Raw genomic sequence first — 19,226 nt, forward strand, 5'->3', positions numbered from 1 at the left:
TTTGAAGTTGTTTAAATATTTAGTTTTTCTTTAGAAAATCATGTATCAAGCCAGCGCTGGTGGCTCACGCCTGTAATCCTAGCTACTCAGGAGGCTGAGATCTGAGGATCACGGTTCAAAGCCAGCCCAGGAAGGAAAGTCCGTGAGACTCCATCTCCAACAAACCACTAGAAAACCGGAAGTGGCACTGTGACTCAAGTGGTAGAGTGCTCGCCTTGAGCTGAAGAGCACAGGGACAGTACCCAAGCCCAGAGTTCAAGACCCATGATCTACAAAACAAAAAAAAGAAAAAAAGAGAAAAAAAGAAAAGAACATCATGTATCACTATAGAGTAAATTATAATAAAATGCAAAAGGAACTGGGAATGAGTGTGAAGAAAAGTTTTACTTGGTTATTAAGTTAGAAAAACTCCTAAGTTTCTAAATGAATAATGAAATACAAAAGTTCACAGAAAAGTATTTGTTACCTATCAGTTGTGCATTAAGACATAGTTTCAAATTTCTACTTAACTATCTTTTTGTCTTCATTGATGTACTCTATTTTCAAAGATTTTATTTTATTTTTCTTTCCTCCTGAATATATCAATTCAAAATTCTCTCTTTGGACATGACTGTGGGTGGTCTGAAGAACCTATTTCTAACTCCCTGAATACAGATTCTGTTTTAAGTTTTATTTTGTATTGAAAAAAAAATTAGTAAAAAGCTATATATGCTCCCATCTGAAGTCTTCACTAGTGAAATTACAAATTTACTTTGGCTGCCAGTGAAGAACTACATGGGAGAGATTCTGCTGAGGAAAAAAAATAATGTAGCCTTTTGGGACTTCCCAACAATTTTAGCCAGTATATTCTGTGTCTAATGATTCCTTTAGGTTATCATTGAAAAATTCCAACAAGAAAGATTTGTTTTGCTTCCTTGCTTCCTCCTACCAGTAGAAAATATTAGACACTAGTTAAAAAGGCCAAAATGAATAAAATTGATGGGAAGATGATAGAGAAAGTGAGTTAGTAAGGCTAATGCTTAAAAGAGGTGAAAGAAAACTTGTAAGCTGATAAGGCAACATAAAAATTTCTAGACTCAGGCTGGGAAGTTGGCTCAGTGGTATAGTACATGCGTCACAGGCATAAGGCCCTGGGTTCAATTCGTCCATACCACATTAGCAGAAAAAAGCCAGAAGTGACATTGTGGCTCAAGTGGTAGAATGTTAACCTTGAGCTGAAGAGCTGAGGAATAGCACCCAGGTCCAGAGTTTAGCCCCTATAACTGGCAAAAAAAAAAAAAAAAAAAAAAAAAAAAAATCCTGGATTCCAGGAAGAAGGGTTAAGCCCATTGCTTTTCTCTTTCCCAATTGCTTCTAGTACACTCACCAGTCTTACCCTCTCTGAGCACAATGCTCACTTCACCAGAGGCTTCAGTGACAACCTATTCATTTCTGAATAGAGCACAAATTTTTTAGCTTCACAAATCATTAGAGCCAGCCACCATGTAGCTCTACCTGTCTGACTTTATCCCACACCCTTTCTCCCATCATTTTCCATTTTTCCTTTTGTTGACTTTGTCTTAAGCATGGTTTCTACTTTCGCATCCTAGATTCTTTGTTTAGCATGGGAATAAACTGTCATGCGTTCCAGTTGAAATCCTACCCCAGGGGAGTCCCAATGGTTCGTGAAGCTTTCTTAATCATTGCAGCTTGAGGAAGGCTGTCCCTCCACTAGGCTTTCAAAGGCTCTGCACCTTTCCCCACCTCCTGTTGGTTATTCACTCTTGCCTTTTTTTCCCTAGAAGATCATATACTCCTGGTGGGATAAAGAATTCATTGTACCTTCTTATTCCTTCTATGGTGTTCAACATGTTGCTACCCTTTTAGGGCCTAAGAAATGAAAATGTAATGGATGAATTGTGGAAAGGAATTGCTGTAAAATCAGATACTCTAACACACATCTTATGGAGAGAGAGAGAGACAGACAAAGAGACAGAGAGAGAGACACAGAGAGAGAGAGAGTCTAAGCCTGATTTCACATTTCTTTCCATCTACAAATGAAAATCAGTATGAGCTCAAGTGATAGAATGCGTGCCTAATAAGCACAAGGTTCAATCCTCAATACTACAAAAAAAATGTTATTAAATAGAGATTTTCATTACCCATAGCAGTGAAATGTAGTTATTGAGTCCAACAATAACAGTACCTCCAACTTGGGCATGCTGTCTATGGGCATCTAGGCATTGCTATCCAGGTGCCAAATCCAGTGCCACAAGTTTCCCAGGCCTAGTAGATTACATCATGGGACAGAGGCCTAAGATGTTCCTGGACCTCCTTGATTCTCTTAAGAATATAATTGATTTCCAAAAAAAGCTATATGTCTTAAATTGCCTTTTAATTGACGTTTAAATTGTTTGTTTGCCAATATCTTGCTCAACTGGAACTTGAGTCTTGCCTTTAGTCCCACTTTTTGCTGGAGATGGAATCTCAAGGACTTTTCTTACTGGGCTGACTTGAAACCACAATCCATAGTCTTTTGAGTTGCTAGGATTATAGACATAAGCCATGGACACCAGCTGATATTTAAATGTTTTTTGACAGTAGACCAAAACATTACAAATAATAAATTGATGATGCACATGGAGAAAGTGTTATTAGTATTTTTGCCAACTTTTCTGTGTGAACTAAGCCCAACAATATCTGATTTTTTTAATAATTCAAAAAAAATCTGTGCCAAGATTGTTAGAAAAAATTGCTGCCTATCAAAACGTGAAATTTGATCATTAAAAACTTTATGCATAGAAAGCAGCTTTTTAAAAGTGAGCTCATCCTTACTTAAAATTTTGCATGTGGATATTAAAGCTTTCTCTAGACTCTTTGGGATATTCAGAAAAAATATAGCATGATCTTAATTACTTTTTGATCTTCATTAATTTTTTGTCATTTCCAGCTACCTGTCTCTCCAAAGTAAACATTTTTTGTTTCTTAAAGTTTTGTGTGTGCACTCAGCTTTATTCCTAGTTGCTGCTATTAAAAAAAAAACTGAAATGGTTCCAAACACTGCTATTGTTTTTTCTTTTTTCCTGTAACTAATATTCAAACTTCAAAGACACACTGGTACTTTTATTTTATAAGGGGTATGCATATTTTCCCCTTAAGATATTTGCTATCTAAGTTTTTTTTTATTTTTTTATCAGCTAGTTTTCTTTTTTAGAAGGTATCTTATTAGTAGCCTTTGAATGCTTTCTTTAGATATTTATTCTTTTTAAAATTTTATTGTCAAGATAATGTACAAAGGGTTTATGTATGTTAGGCAATGAGTATCTTGTCAAACATAGTTACCCCTCCCTCGTTTTTCTCCCACTTTCCCTTCACCGAACCCTCACCCCCGCAACCAAGTTGTAAAGTTCATTTCCAACATAGTATCTTGTGATTATCGCTGTTGCATTGGTTTACCCTTTGTCCTTTGTCTGACCATGTTGTTGTTCTCCTGCCCTTCCCCAAATCAGAAAAACACATACACAAAGTATAGGGTACCAAAATCAAATACAGTGATAACAGAAGATAAACCAAAAGGAAAGAAAAAAGAAAGAATTACACATAGTACATTAAAAATAACAACAAAGAAAAACCTCTTGTTTTCATATCTTGGAGTTCATTACTATTAGCATCATCTTATATGGTCATATGTACATAGCTATTGAACTATTGTGATCCTCTGCTAGGACATATACTAGACATATACTAATTATTACAAATGAGGGAAACCATGGAGCCTATGTTTCTTTTAAGTTCTACCTAGCTTGGGAATTCTAAAACAGGAGCATGTTGTCATAGGTTCCTCCAAAGACTAAAACGAGAAAATAATCTTTCAACAAGACATTATTATTATGGCAGTGCTCATGTAAATCATTAGTGTATCTATTATGATAATCTGTCAGTTGGGAGTGTTTTGTGAGTTTTCTTTCCTTTCAGAGGTGGAGAACATTTGGCCCATGGGCTATATAAGAATAAGAAATTATTTGGTACATGATAGTTCAGATATGTGTGCTTCTTTTATGCTTCTTGCCCAGCTGCCTACACTAATAATTTTGAATGGAAAACAATGTTATAAATATCCAAGTGGCTCTTGGCAAAGAAAAGGTTCCCTCTCCCTATAAGCATAAAGAACATTATTTTCATTTAACTGTAAAGCCTAAAGAAGTACTAATTATTATGGGGTGGTTTGTTTGTTTGTTGTTGCTTTTTTTATATTCCTATGTAATTTGGTTTTCTCAGATTCAGTTGATAGGTAGTATTGAAACTAGTACATTTTAATAACCACAAAAGAAATCCAGGTATTTCCAACAGTAGCAATAATGTATGAATAAATAAAATACAAATCAAGAGATTAAACTGTAAACATTACAATAAATATATAATGCAATAAAAAGGAAAAGAACAAAACATTTTACATCAAAACATTTGATTTGATACTGCAATATCTTAAAAAGAATATGTTCAGTGAATTGCATCTTCGCCTATGTTCTTTATTGAAAGAAAAAATAAGGCAATTTAACGTAAAAAAAATTAGCTTTAATTCCTGTCTAGTCATAAGAAGAAATAAATTATCAGCCCTAACTAGCATTCTTTGACTTCACTTTAAAATCTTGTCCTTCAAATTAACAAAATGGTCTTCTCTTAAATGTTCAACAGACTTTTAACCATTTCATAGGACCATTATGTTTTACCAGGCTTAAAATGTGATCTGAAAAATGACATTGACTGTATGTGGCACATTTGCTATTCTTAGCCTGGTGAAATAAGCTGGAAGTGGATGAATAATACAGGTTAGAAAGAAAACAGATGCTAGATGTGCAAATAGGAGCGTCTTCCAACAATGAGACTTTCATTTCAGAACAAGATTTTTGTTGGCATGTTTGGCATTGTGATGATTATTGTTTTTCTGTCCAGCTGTTACACATCTGTATTGAAGGTTGGGGCAATTGGCGTTGGTCTGAGCCCTTCAGTGTGGACCATGCTGGGACATTCATTAGAACAATTCAGTACAAGGGCCGAACTGCTTCCCTCATCATCAAGGTTCAACAACTCAGTGGAGTACAAAAGCAGGTAAGTCTCGTTGGGTTCATGAGCGAGGCAACTTCTAAATATTTGGCATAATGAAGATGAAACTCAAAAGAAGTGTAAATAACTGGTAATGAAAACATCACAAATGGTTATGCATAGTTATGCCTACTACTGCTGTGCCTGTGAGCATTAAACAAGTGCTTGTTGATCTCCCTGATGATGATGGTGGTGGTAGTGATGGTAGTTTCAGTCCCTTTGTCCCACATCTTTTACAAGAGCTGCTAACGAGCAGTAAAATTTACTGATGTTAGTTTCACCTCTTCTCCCTGTCACCACCTACCTTCTGGTAGAGGTGCTAATGAGCTGTGAAATAGCCAAAGGGCCTTTCCTGAGAAGGAAAAGAAGCAAAGGGTGGTGGAGACCCTGGATAATCCACCAGTGGATAACCAGGAGTTGTTCTCCTCCTGCATATGAGAATAATCTGTGTGAAAGTGTTGCAGTACTCTCCTGTGAAGAAGGGAGTGCCTGGGTCTCCTGCAAGCTTCTCTTTTCATAGGAGTTAATATTAACTGCAGTAAAAATTCACTGCAGTCTAACTCCTGGCATATAAAACCTCAGCTCTCAGCACATATTTTTATATATTTTATAAAACTTCCTTTTGGCTGTTTTTGAAGTTCTAAGACTGCAAAAGGGAAAAAGTATCTGACACTTTTTTTGTGTATTCTTAAGAACTGAAAATGTGGTTTCTAAGGGATGTTTTTCAAACATGGAGCACATGATAAGGTAGAAAGGAAAAAAGGGAAGTATTAAAATCTGAAAACTGGCTTCATGGTACACAAAGAAACTGGATTTGTCCTGAGAGTTTTAACATACACATCTGCACCTGGATTATGACAGTCAATCCAGAGCTTGTGGGCACTGAGTAATAGGAGCAGCACTCAGTCCCTGAAAAGCTGGAACTCCTCTCACCAACCAGCAACTCTTCTATTACCCTATGCTAAGAAACAAGCAAGAAGCAACAGGCAAAGGATGCAGGGCGGTAGCATAGATGCTCTTGGTCCACACCTTATCAGAGACTTGGCCTCTGTTTTCACTGTTGTTTGCAACAGAAATCAAAAGAGAACTGTAGCAGAAGATTCAGACAAGAAGTGTGGAAGTCTTTCCCATAAACTGTTCATTCTGTTTAACTAACTGGTTGCCTACAGATGAACACACAATAAAATGGAAGACACCAAGTATGTGACACAGTCTTTGCTCTTAAGTTGCAAATTTATGTAAATCTAGCCACAGACAATAAATCTAGCCACTGACAATAAGTCTGAAGGGAATTTAGAGGCTTCATTAAGCAGCTTGAAAAAAATGTATAGAATTTTGAAAATGTATAAAATTTGAATTAATGTTCAAAGCAGGTAGGATAGCATAGACAAAACTACACACATCGGATAAGTAAATCTTATTAGTGAAGGGACCAGCCTCAAGTATAGTCCTAAGACACTGAAGTGTCACTGACTCACAACTTCCCTCAGACTCATACACGCATGAGTTCTCAGTAAATACCTACCTGACAAATATATATTGGCTTTCTGATTCTATCAGTCATGGTTTGTTGGAAATGCCTCATCCACCTTTCCATCCACTAAAATTTCTGAGAAATGATCCTTCAGCTTCTATTGGAATAGTTCAAACAAGAAGCCCATTCCCTCACATGTAGCCCTTTCTATTGTTATTTCTACCAGCTAGCAGGATGTTGTCTCTGAAATGCGACTTGAAATCTCATCATTCCCACCAGCTTTTATTGTCCTCCAAAGCTGTGAGGGACACACAACCTTTATGAGGACTTTACCAGTCCTTTTTTTACAGTCCTTCATCCCCTCAAGCTTCCAAGTTCCTTTTTCACACCTGTATATTGAGTATTGGGACTACGTTTGCACACTCTGCTTCTCTCAATTCCTCTGTCCTCCTCCCCTTAAGTCTCCTTCCTCAGCTTCCTGATAATCATTTTCTTAAACTGTCAGTTGTTCAAAGGAGTTACAGCATGGGAATCTACCCCTGCAGATACTATACTTTAGTTTGATTGTGGATATATGCATATGGCCCAGTATATGCTTTCCTGTATGTTTGTATTTTAGGTTTCTAACTTCTATATATGAGAGAAAACATGCCCTTTGTCTCTCTGAGCCTGACTTAAAGTAACATAACTTTTTCTTTAAAAAAAACTGAAAATTTTATAATATACAGTTGCCACAATAAAAAAATGATGTTTTTAAAGTCTAAAAGCGCCAGTAGCTCACACCTGTAATCCTGGCAACTCAGGAGGCTGAGATCTGAGGATCATGGTTCAAAACCAACCGGGCAGGAAAGTACGTGAGACTCTTATCTCCAATAAACCACTCAGAAAACTGGAAGTGGCGCTGTGGCTCAAGTGGTAGAGTGCTCGCCTTGAGCTGAAGAGCTGAGGGACAACGCCCAGGCCCAGAGTTCAAGCCCCACAACCGACAAGTAAAAAAATAAAATAAATAAAGTCTAAAAGAAAAGAATAAACATAAGGATATAGCCAATATGATCAGAATCCCTACAGGTCTTATTGGAGCATGTACTGCTGGGCCTTACCTCCAAAGTTTCAGGTACAGAAAATTCTTCTAGTGTCCTGAAAGTTTGCATTTCTAAAAAGTTCCCAGTGATACTGGTAATGCTGGTCCAGGGGCCATACTTTGGTTGTCATAGCTCTGAACTAAACTTTTCCAGTTTGTACAACTGTTGCGTTTGATTTTCTAGAACACTCACCCATGAGTAAAATTGCAGGATCTTCCGTCATAGGTAAGATCACTGACAAACCTATCAACCAATATTCCCTTGCTACTAGCTATGTGATTTCCAGCAAGCTATAAACCTCTTTGTAAAACAGTTTCTGTCTCCCTGTCTCTCTTCCCCTATTCTCCTCTCTACTTTTCCCTTTCCCTCTCCCTATCTCCCTCTCCATCTTTATCTGTTTTTTGGCAGTTCTTGGAAGTGAGCTTATTTGGCAGGCACTCTACTATTTGAGCTACACCTCCAGCCCTTTTTGCCTTGGTTATTTTCAAAGTAGGCTCTTGCTTTATGTTTAGGCCACCTTAAACTTGGGTTATTCTACTGTGCTTCCCCTTGTCACTGTGAATGACAGGTGCTTACCACCATGCCCAGTCATTGGCTTATAAGATGGAGTCCCATGAACTACTTTAATGCTCCAGCTCTTCTCAAAGCACAGTTCTCCAATCTCTGCCTACCAAGTAGCAAGAATTAGAAGCAATGTGCCTGGCTGTGAATCAGTTTCTCTATTTATCGAGGGTAGTTATTTTGCCTTCTTCAAGAAGTTAGGATTAAATGATTTTGTGTACACAAAATGCTAATGTGTGTCTAGCCTACAGTCATAGTCCAATAAACTTCAGATAGATTTACTATAATAAAATATTCTCAGGCATGAGCAACACTACATGGCCTTTTTAGGTGAGACTAGATAGTGCCTCATTTTTCCATGGATATGTATTTTCAAGGAATGATGTATTATACATTACAACAGTGTATCAAATGTCAGAGAAAGGTTGTTCGAGGAATGTCTCAGAAAGTTTTAACCTCTCTCCTCTCCATCTTCTCAGTCACACAAACAAGCAAAAGTTTGAAGTATCTTTTTAAATTAGATTTAATTTGCATTAGCCAGGTAGTTTAACCTATAATCAGATTTGGTGTAGTTAAAGCACATCAGAGAGATTTCCTCAGTTGGTGAGGTTATAGGAAGGAAGAAAGGAACTAGGCTTTCAGAAAAGCTTCATAGATTCTTGCCTCCCTTGTGTCTTGGCTTTTTTCCTTCTACTCCACCTGGGCCTGGAAATTTGCAATAAACTGCAGCTGCCTAATTACCAAGGCTCATTTGAGGAGGTGAGTATATGCAGATCCCCATTGTGCCTTAACTGCATTAATATGCCCCCGGATGATAGAAAATTGGCTAAAGCTCTTTTCAACCTTGATATTTGTTTGTGAGTGTTCTGCCTTTCCTGTACTCTCTCATTTCCCCAATGAAAATTGACCACATACCAAATCTCCCAGGAACTTAGTACATTATATAACACTCATGTATACTTACTTGCTTTTGTGTTTCCCATTTCTTCATTGAAGAAACCTTTACCACTGGATGTATATATATTTGTATCTTTATACATACACTTTTAATCATGGCTAAGATATCATTTTCAGTGCATCTGGTGCTCTGGAGTTGTTCTTTAATATCACTATTCTTCTTGGCACTGATTTAATAAGAGTTCTGAAACCTGCTAAGTAAAATCATATGTGGAAATCTTCAATACACATCTTTGTGGCTTGGGGAAAAGAGAGGAATTAGTGTGAAACCTGAAAACGTGTTTTAAAGAGAAACCTTACATTTTAAAAAATTAGGTAGCTGTCTTCAACTGATAAATTAATCTTGAAATTCCAATCATAATTTTCAAATTCAAGACACTTAAAAGCCACTTTGAAGAAAAGCAGACAACTCCTCTGAACCTGCCACCGTGAAAGAGCAGCATTCAAATGAGTAGCCATTTTGAATTTTCCTTCATCTCAGCAGTCTTCCTTCCCTGGCCACTTTTCATAATTTTCTTTTTCTTTTTTAATCAAATTGGAAAACCTATTTAGCAGGCTTTTTAGTTGAAAATGGGACTATATAAAAATTCACCAAGGGAATCTTTGTCTCTAAATGAAGTGAGTCCCAGATGGCTGCAGAGTCTGTGGTTTCTGTGAAAGACAAATACTCTCTTCTGAATCTCCTGAGGTCCAAAGGTTGTGAAGTCCTGCACATGTATTGCTAGGCCTGGGCATACCAAGAATAAAAACAGAGTCAAATACTGCCTCAACACTTTCAAATGTTTATTTAAAGTTATCTGCTGCTATGACATCGTAAGATTTAACATTGTTTAGTAATCCTTAGCACATGATAAAGAAAAGCTTGTCAGTTTAGGACTCTAGTTTAGCTGACTTTTGTGGTTTGTTCTTCTGAAAGCATAGTTTTTAAAAGATTCTAATTCCTGGAAAAAGTATAGTAATGAAGCATAGCTTGTTTTATACATGTGCTCCTTCTAGAGAAATTCAAATGATTAAAAAAATGCTGAATCCCACTCTTCAAACAAACAAAACAACAATGACATTTAATTTGAGGTCTATCAGTCTAGTAGATTTGTTTGTAATGAATAAAGAATCCATTAAAAATTAGTGATTTATCTATTTGTGTAACTAATAGTTGATTTAAAAAATCATGGTACAGCATAACCATGTCATAATGGCATAGAAATGTATCTACTAGGATAGTTTCAGCTTTAAATTATAAAGCTTGCTTTACAAAACTGCATTTCTTCTTTTGGCGGGCGGGGGGGGGGGGGGGACAGCTTGTGCTGTCCCTGAGCTTTTGGGCTCAAGGTCAGCACTCAACCACAAATCTACTTCCAGCTTTTTTGGTGTTTGATTGGAGGTAAGACTCTCACAAACTTTTCTGCCTGGGCTGGCTTTGAACCGCAATATTAAGATCTCAACCTCTTGAATAGCTAGGATTACAATTATAAGCCAGTAATGCTAGGTTATATTTCTTACTTTTAATATTTCTCACATTATAAAATAATAATATGGGGGCTGGGAAGGTGGCTCAGTGGTAGAGTGCTTGCCTTGCATGCGTGAGGCCCTGGGTTCGATTCCTCAGCACCACATAAGAAAACAGAAAAAAGCCGGAAGTGGCGCTGTGGCTCAAGTGATGGAGCGCTAGCCTTGAGCTGAAGAGCTGAGGGACAGCACCCAGGCCCAGAGTTCAGGCCCCATGACCCGACCCCCCCCCCCAAAAAAAATAATATGTACAGCATGTTAGTATGTTATACATATTCATGTTATAGAAGGATTTACTTTTTTAAAATGTTTCCTACATAAGAGAGTACACTTGCAATATACTTTATTTATTGTAAAGGTGATATACAGATATATGCAGTTATATAAGTCAGGTATTGAGTACATTTCTTTTCGAACAGTGTCACCTCTTCCTTTGTTTTTTCTCTCCCGACACCCCACCCCTAACCCCAAAAAGTTATATGGTTTATTTTTAACGTAGTGTCTAGTGAGTATCACTGCTGAATTAATTCACCCTTTGTCCCACCATACTGTGTTTCCCCTTCCCCTACCCAAATCAGATAAACTTACATACAAGACAAGAGGTACGGAAATTACAAAACCAGTGGCAAAAGGACAAAAACAGAAAGAAAAAAAAAACACAAAAAGTAACATTGAAAACCTCTTGTTTCCATTTCTTGGAGTTCATTTTGATAAACATCATTTTATATGATCATATGCACATAGCTGTTGAGCCCTTGTGATCCTCTCCTAAAGAATAGCCTCCTTTGGTCTCACTGTGTGAATGTTTAGAATCCTGTTTAATGTATCATGTCCAAGTGTAATTTTTTGTCTTTTACTATCCATTTGGTTTACTTGTAGATTTATAGGCACATTCTGATTATTACAAATGAGAGAAACCATGCAACCTATGTTTCTTTAGGTCTGGCTTACTTTGCTTAATAAAATTTTTTCAAGTCTTTCTATTTTCTTATGAATGGGGCAATATCATTCTTTCTGATGGAAGCTTAGAATGCCATTGTTTATATTTGCCACATTTTCTTGATCCATGACACTGAGGGGCATCTGGGTTGATTCCATATTTTGATTATGGTAAACAATGCTGCAATGAACATGGTTGTGCTAGTGGCTTTAGAGTGGCCTAGTTTATGGTCAATCGGATAAATGCCCAGGTGTGGGATTGCTGGGTCATAGGGAAGCTCTACATTTAGTCTTTTGAGAAATCTCTACTGTGGTGAGTGGTTTGACAAGTTTATATTCCCACCAACAGTATATAAGAAGAGATGCTGGCAGGGATGTGGCCAAATGGGAAAAATACACTTTCAATTGTAACCGATATAAGAAACATTTCTTTTGTTATTTATGATATTTTAAAGCATTACTTACCCAAAAAGAGTTTTGTTACATTTTCATACATGCATACAATGTACTCTAAACTTGCTCTACCATCACTGTCCCTCATTCTCTCCTTTTAACAAGTTTCATTGTTTTACTTTGATACATGCATATGAAGTACTTTGAGCATAGTCACCCTCATTCACTTGCTCAGTTGGAACTCTTCCTCCCATTGTTATCTGCCCCCAACAGAGCCTATTTTACTTTCCAGTTAATGCTTTTTTCATTACTTTTAGTGTTATTAATTTCACAAAAGGATTTCACAGTAGTATTTCATATGTGAATATATTATAATTTAGTCAAGTTAAGCTTATCTATTGCTCTCTTTTCCTCATCCCTTCACCTACCTCTATTATCCTTCCTTCTTCCTGTCCCCCTCATCTCCCTAAAAAGTTACAGTTATAACACACAGGTTTGACTGTGTGTGGATGGATGGATACACACACACACACACACACACACACACACACACACACACACACACACACACACACACACACACACACACACACACACACACACACACACACACACACACACACACACACACACACACACACACACACACACACACACACACACACACACACACACACACACACACATTTTTTTCCAGCCCTACTATGGTTTCTCACCCTAAGTCTGCCTACAGTTTTGGTCACTTTGTAGGTTTGAGCTTCCACTTTCCCCTCTGTTGGTGCTATTTGCATTTATTCCACAAGTCTTTATCCCCAGCTCCATCTTCTCTTTCAAGCACCTGACCAATACTTCTAACTGGGCACTGCCTCTTCATCTCCTTTGAATATTGCAACTTAGTATGATTGTTGAGTTATTTTCTTGAAGCTCTGTTTCCTAAGTACATTTTTAATGAACACCAACATGTCTGTCTGAATTATTATATACTTATTGTTAATAAAGCCCAAACTGATGAAATCTTACATTGTCTTTTAGATTATCATCTGTGGAAGACAGATCATCTGTAGTTATTTGTCTCAAAGCATAGAACTGAAAGTCGTTCAGCATTACATTGGTCAAGATGGTCAAGCTGTAGTTCGAGAACATTTTGACTGCCTCACCGCAAAACAGAAATTACCTTCATACATATTAGAAAACAATGAATTGACAGAGTTGTGTGTTAAGGCCAAAGGAGATGAAGATTGGTCAAGAGATGTGTGCCTGGATCCCAAAGCTTCTGAGGACAGCATTGTCATTCAGGTATGAGAAGTGGTACAATCTCAAAGAGAGTAGTAGCAAGGGATATTTTCACAATATGCTTTTTACTTGATATAGAACCTAGTCTATTAAAATACTACTTTTTAATCTTATTACTAAGTAATATGTACAAAAGGGGAGAAATCTGAAAAGAATCTAGAAAAGCTTTGGAAAGTGCTTCTCAAATGGTTGCCCTCCCATCTCTATTCTTCCTGGAACCTTGAAAAAGATTCTGACATACCAAGCCTGAGGGGGGTGGCAGGACATACAGGGTGGCAGCCTCTATACTTGAGGACTTTTGTGATGGTTAGTTTTTTTTAATCTCTCCCTCAGTCTTCACCATCATCATTTTTATTCCCATAAAGAACAAATCATCTCTTCCACTCTCACACTGGCTTCTTTTCCACTCTCCATTGCAAAACCCTTCATCTTTATGGAAACAGCCATCCACTTTTGCCATGATAAAATCTGATTTTGTTTAGTTGTTTTGTGAGTGGCTTTTTTATATAACATTAAACATTTTTATCATCCAAACTAATAATGTATGTCTTATTTTGATCAATTAGTAGACTAGTTAGTATCTAATAGGACCCTTTTCCATCTCATTTGCAGGTGCCAGCTTCAGACAGTTCTATTATTTATGTCTGGTGCACAGTTTTGACTTTGGAACCCAACTCTCAAGTGCAACAACGAATGGTGAGTGCTTTCCCAACCCTGAAATATGGTATGTGGCTCTGACCTTTTCTGCTCTGAAATAAATTAAGGTCAGAGTGACCCAAGGAAGAGATTTATTGCAAGTTTGTTTCAGCATCAAGCAGCTGGAATACTGCAACAAAGCAAATATGAAAGTTGTTCTGTCCTTTTATTTTTATAGATTGTGTTCAGCCCTCTTTTTATCATGAGGAGTCATCTTCCAGATCCCATTATCATACATTTGGAGAAAAGGAGTCTGGGATTGAGTGAAACACAGATTATTCCAGGAAAAGGACAGGAAAAACCACTGCAGAACATAGAACCTGACCTTGTACATCACCTAACATTTCAAGCAAGGTATTGGCTAAGTATATTTTTTTATTTAATTTTTAATTTAATTATATTTTAAATTTAACACTATGTATACACAATGTATACAGGGGTTATAGTTACATAAGTAAGGTAATGAGTATGTTTCTTGTCAGTGTTACCCCCTTTCTCATTTTCTCCCACTTTCCCATCCCCGCCAGCTCCCCATCTCACCAAGTTCATTTACAACAGTGTCTTGAGTGTAACATTGTTGAATTGGTTCACCCTTTGTCCTTTGTCTCACCATTTTGTTATTCCCCTGTGCTTCCCCAAAACAGATAAATGTATATACAAGACCTGGGGTACCAAAATCAAAAACATTGACAACAGGGGATAAACCAAAGGAAAAAAAAAAGAAAGAAAAAGAAATAACATCTCACAGTTCATTAAAAAAACAACAACATTGTTTCTATATCTTGGAGTTCATTTCAATTAACATCCTTTTATATGGTCATATGTACATACATAGCTATCGAGCTATTGTGATCCTTTGCTAGGACTGTCCTAGATATATACTAATTAGTACAAATGAGGGAAACCATGGAGCCTGTGTTTCTTTGGGTCTGGCTTATTTTGCTTAATATTATTTTTTCTAAATCTTTCCATTTCCTTATGAATGGGGCTATGTCATTCTTTTGGATGGAAGCATAGAATTCCTTTGTCTTTATATACCACATTTTCTTGATCCATTCATCTACTGAGGGTCATCTAGGTTGATTTCATATCTTGGCTAGATAAATAATACTGCAGTGGACATAGTTGTGCTGGTAGCTTTAGTATGGCCTTGTTTGTGATCATTTGGATAAATGCCTAAGATTGAGATTGCTGGATCATAGGAGAGCTTTATGTTTAGTCTTTAGAATAACCTCCATACTGCTTTCTAGGGTGGTTGAACAAGTTTACATTCCCACCAACAGTGTAGTATCATTTTCTTCTGGCCACATTCCTGCCAGCATCTGTTATTATTTGTTGTCTTGAGAATGGCGATACTAATTGCAGTGAGGTGGAATCTCAATGTAGTTTTGATTTACATGTCTTTTATGGTCAGAGATGTTGAACATTCTTCGTGTGTCTATTGGTTATTTTTATTTCCTCTTCAGAGAAGTCTCTTTTTAATTCTTTAGTCCACTTATTAATGGGGTAGTTCTTTCTTTGTGGATTTGTTGTTAGGGTTTTTGTTGTTGTTGTTGTTGTTGTTGTTTTTTAGCTCTAGTGTATTTTTTATATGATGCCCTTGTCTGTTATATAACTCGTAAAGATCTTCTCCCAATCTGAGGGCTTTCTGTTTATCTTGATAACTATGTCCTTTGTCCTGCAGAAGTTCTGCAGTTTAATGCAATCACAGCTATCCAGGCTTTCTTTGATTTGTTGTGTTTGGAGCCCTAGTATATGCCCTATCCCTTCCTGTAATATTTTCAGGATATTTGCTCTTACTTCAAGGTCATTGATTCTGGATCTAACTTCAGTTTTCTACATGTGTATAGCCAATTCTGCCAGCACCCATTATGTACGTTATATTTTTGTGTTTTCCTAAAAACAATTCAATTGAAAAGAAACCTGGTACTATTGGAAGAGGAGGAAAGATGGATGGGGTTTATTGTATGATTTCTTATTTTAGGAGAAAATTATCTTTTAAGTTGCCCTGACTAGTATTCTCTTATTCTTTTCTAAGGATTTACATAAAACTCAGCCTTTCTCATTAAGCTTAGAAATTACTAAGAGGGGAGATGGGTGTGGTGGTTCACTTATATATTCCAGCTCCTTGAGAAGCAGAGAAAAGAGAGTTGTGATTTGAGGACAGTCTATGCCAAAAGTTAGTGCAGGATCCTATATGAAAAGCAAGTTGTTGCAAATGGTAGAGTACAAGCATAAGCCCTTGAGTGTAATCCCCAATACTACACACCCAAAAAAAAGAACCAAGAGTAGTAATCAAAAAATATAATTTGCTGGATGCCAGTGGCTCATGCCTGTAATCTTAGCTATTCAGGAGACTGACATCTGAGGATTGTGGTTTGAAGCCAGCCTGGATAAGAAAGTCTGTGAGACTCTTCAGTAAACCACCAGAAAACTGGAAGTGGCACTATGGCTCAAAGTGGTAGAACTCTAGCCTTAAGCAAAAGAGCTCAGGGATAGTGCCCAGGCCCTGAGTTCAAGCCCCATGACTATATATCTCCGTGTGTGTGTGTGTGTGTGTGTGTGTGTGTGTGTGTGTGTGTGTGTGTGTGTGTGTATGTGTGTATAATTTATATTTAATTGACACATTATGTTGTAGTTGAAAATGTGACTAGAATTCTCATCCAAACATGGACAGATGAGAAGGAAAAGTCAGCACCCAGAGCATCCCAAAACTGTGTCATAAATTCCTAAATCACAAAAAATAGGCTCAGTCTTATATAAAAGTATTAATCTATATTCTATTTGTAGTTATATTTTTCTTAATAAATTATAGACCACTTTAGAAATTTATCTGTTTTTTCTTTTTGTTTCCTAGGGAAGAATATGATCCTTCAGATTGTGCTGTTCCCATTTCAACAGCACTTATTAGGCAAATAGCCACTAAAATCCACCCTGGAGGCACAGTTAATCAAATCCTTGATGATTTCTATGGGCCTGAAAAGTTCCTTGTCCCCACATGGCCCTATAACAAGAAGGATTCTGACAGGTACCATTCCTTAGTGATCTTTTTCTGTACATACTTGTAAACATTAGGAATACTAGATACTGTAAAATGGTGGTGGGAAGGGGTGGGATTTACATGTATCTGGCATATTCCGATCTTTCATCATCTAGTTAGGTATATTTTATAGTATTTTTTAACTCATAATATAGAACATAAGTGCATGAAAAGTTGTTTTCTCCTGCTTGCACATTGAATGAGTCTGATATGAAGAGTTATCATACAGGAGCACTGTGTGTCTGGAATCCTTAAACATATTTCATGAATACTTAAGTCATCATATTTCATCGAGTCTCTTGGATGTGGTATTTGGAACAGGAATGAACAGCTGAGTCAGTGGGATAGCCCAATGCGAGTGAAGCTGTCAATCTGGAAGCCATATGTTAGAACATTGTTGATAGAACTTCTACCCTGGGCCCTGCTTATCAATCAGTCCAAGTGGGACCTCTGGCTATTTGAAGGCGAGAAGATTGTTCTGCAGGTTCCTGCTGGCAAAATTATTATCCCTCCTAATTTTCAGGTATTAATTAACTTTTTAAATGAACATAAATCTTTTGTCTTAACAACCAGATTTTATTCTGAGATTGCCTTTATGATCTTAACAGAGTGAATCATCTATGGACTGTCCTGGTAGGTGCATACGTAAGGGGTGTGGAATGTTCTTTGATATTCAGACTTTTCAGATGTATTTTTTCCTCATCAGCAGTATTCATGGTTGATTTGTCATTAAATGTGGTAAGTTTTACTAGTTACATTCTCATTTCCATTGCATACAGAACATTTGACAATATCAGGGTTTGTCTTCTCAAGGTGTTAAGGATACAAAGCCATATTATGTCCTAATCCACTCCCTTCATATTCTTTTCAGTTCTGAAAATTCTCTGAAATCTGAATGGTACTAAGGAGAGAGGAAGGAAGGGAAGGGAAGGGAAGGGAAGGGAAGGGAAGGGAGGGAGGGAGGAAGGAAGGAAGGAAAGAAGGAAGGAAGGAAGGAAGGAAGGAAGGAAGGAAGGAAGGAAGGAAGGAAGGAAGGAAGGAAGGAAGGAAGGAAGGAAGGAAAGAAGGAAGGAAGGAAGGAAGGAAGGAAGGGAGAAAGAGAACACAAAGGAAGGGTAGGAAGGAGGGAAAAGAAAATAGAGTAAAAAATCATAAGAAAAATATTTTCCTGATAGAACAAAGTATCAGAGTTGTTGTTTTTTTTTTTAGTTTTAGTCCACAAACATCTTTATTCAATTGCATTTTTCCTTCAAAAAAAAATCAAATGCTGTTACCTTATAGAATTGGAATGTTGACCTATTTGGACCTAAAGTTGCATATTATTCTCTTGTCAAATGAGATGAAACCTTTCAGTTTTTAAGCCTTTCGTAGTCACATCTTGAGTGTGTTTTCCCCCATTTATAAATGTAGATATCAGTTATAAATCAGTTGTAAAGACAATGGAAACCAAGATTGAATATATATTGTCATTACAAAAAAATAGGAAGATATTTGGCTGCTTTAATAGATTTATTACATAGTATTTTAAGGTCCTGTAGGTTGATGTTAAAAATACCAGAGTTATGAAAAATAACTGAGGAATTATTTTTCAGGAGGCTTTTCAAATTGGAATATATTGGGCAAATACAAACACTGTCCACAAGTCAGTAGCAATTAAATTGGTTCATAACCTGACATCTCCAAAGTGGAAAGATGGAGTCAATGGTGAAGTTGTGATATTGGATGAAGAAGCATTTGTTGATGCAGAAATAAGACTTGGTGCTTTCCCAGGACATCAGAAGGTAAGATCAGAGTTGATGTGGACTGGGGAAATAGCATGACACCTTTGTAAACTGTTGAAATGAGTGTGGTTTTTCTTTTGTAATCTTTTCAGTATTACTTATTCAAAGTAATTTATAGCAGTGAAATGCTTGATTTCTTAACTTAGACCTCTGTTTTACAGTGGATCTTTTCCCCTTTACTAGTGACAAAAGCTGTGTCACATAATTTATCCAGTAGCTACTCTTCTTTCAGATTACTGAGCAGTCACTTGATTTATAGTATGTAAATGAACTTACTCCAAAATACCCACAAACTGTACTTGTCCTGATTCTTTAAAATAGGAAATATTAGAGCCTGGGAAGGTGGCTCAATGGTGGAGTGCTTGCCTTACATGCATGAAGCCCTGGGTTCTGTTCCTCAGCACCAGCCAGATGTGGCACTT

At 37.0% G+C, this 19,226-nt stretch overlaps 1 protein-coding gene across 4 annotated transcripts in view; it reads left to right on the plus strand.

Annotated features, from left to right (window-relative positions):
• Vps13b (vacuolar protein sorting 13 homolog B) overlaps positions 1-19,226 on the plus strand; it is a 515,578-nt gene that overhangs the window by 450,949 nt on the left and 45,403 nt on the right. For all 4 annotated transcript variants that reach the window (XM_069991130.1, XM_069991132.1, XM_069991133.1 and 1 more), the window contains exons 44-50: positions 4,933-5,088; positions 13,027-13,290; positions 13,900-13,983; positions 14,162-14,337; positions 16,841-17,011; positions 17,345-17,546; positions 18,616-18,804. In XM_069991130.1, the coding sequence (XP_069847231.1) occupies positions 4,933-5,088; positions 13,027-13,290; positions 13,900-13,983; positions 14,162-14,337; positions 16,841-17,011; positions 17,345-17,546; positions 18,616-18,804 (1,242 nt within the window). The remainder of the gene's footprint in view (positions 1-4,932; positions 5,089-13,026; positions 13,291-13,899; positions 13,984-14,161; positions 14,338-16,840; positions 17,012-17,344; positions 17,547-18,615; positions 18,805-19,226) is intronic.

Source organism: Dipodomys merriami, unplaced genomic scaffold, assembly GCF_024711535.1.
Source record: "Dipodomys merriami isolate MVZ:Mamm:240054 unplaced genomic scaffold, mDipMer1.0.p SCAF_4, whole genome shotgun sequence".
Taxonomy (NCBI): domain Eukaryota; kingdom Metazoa; phylum Chordata; class Mammalia; order Rodentia; family Heteromyidae; genus Dipodomys; species Dipodomys merriami.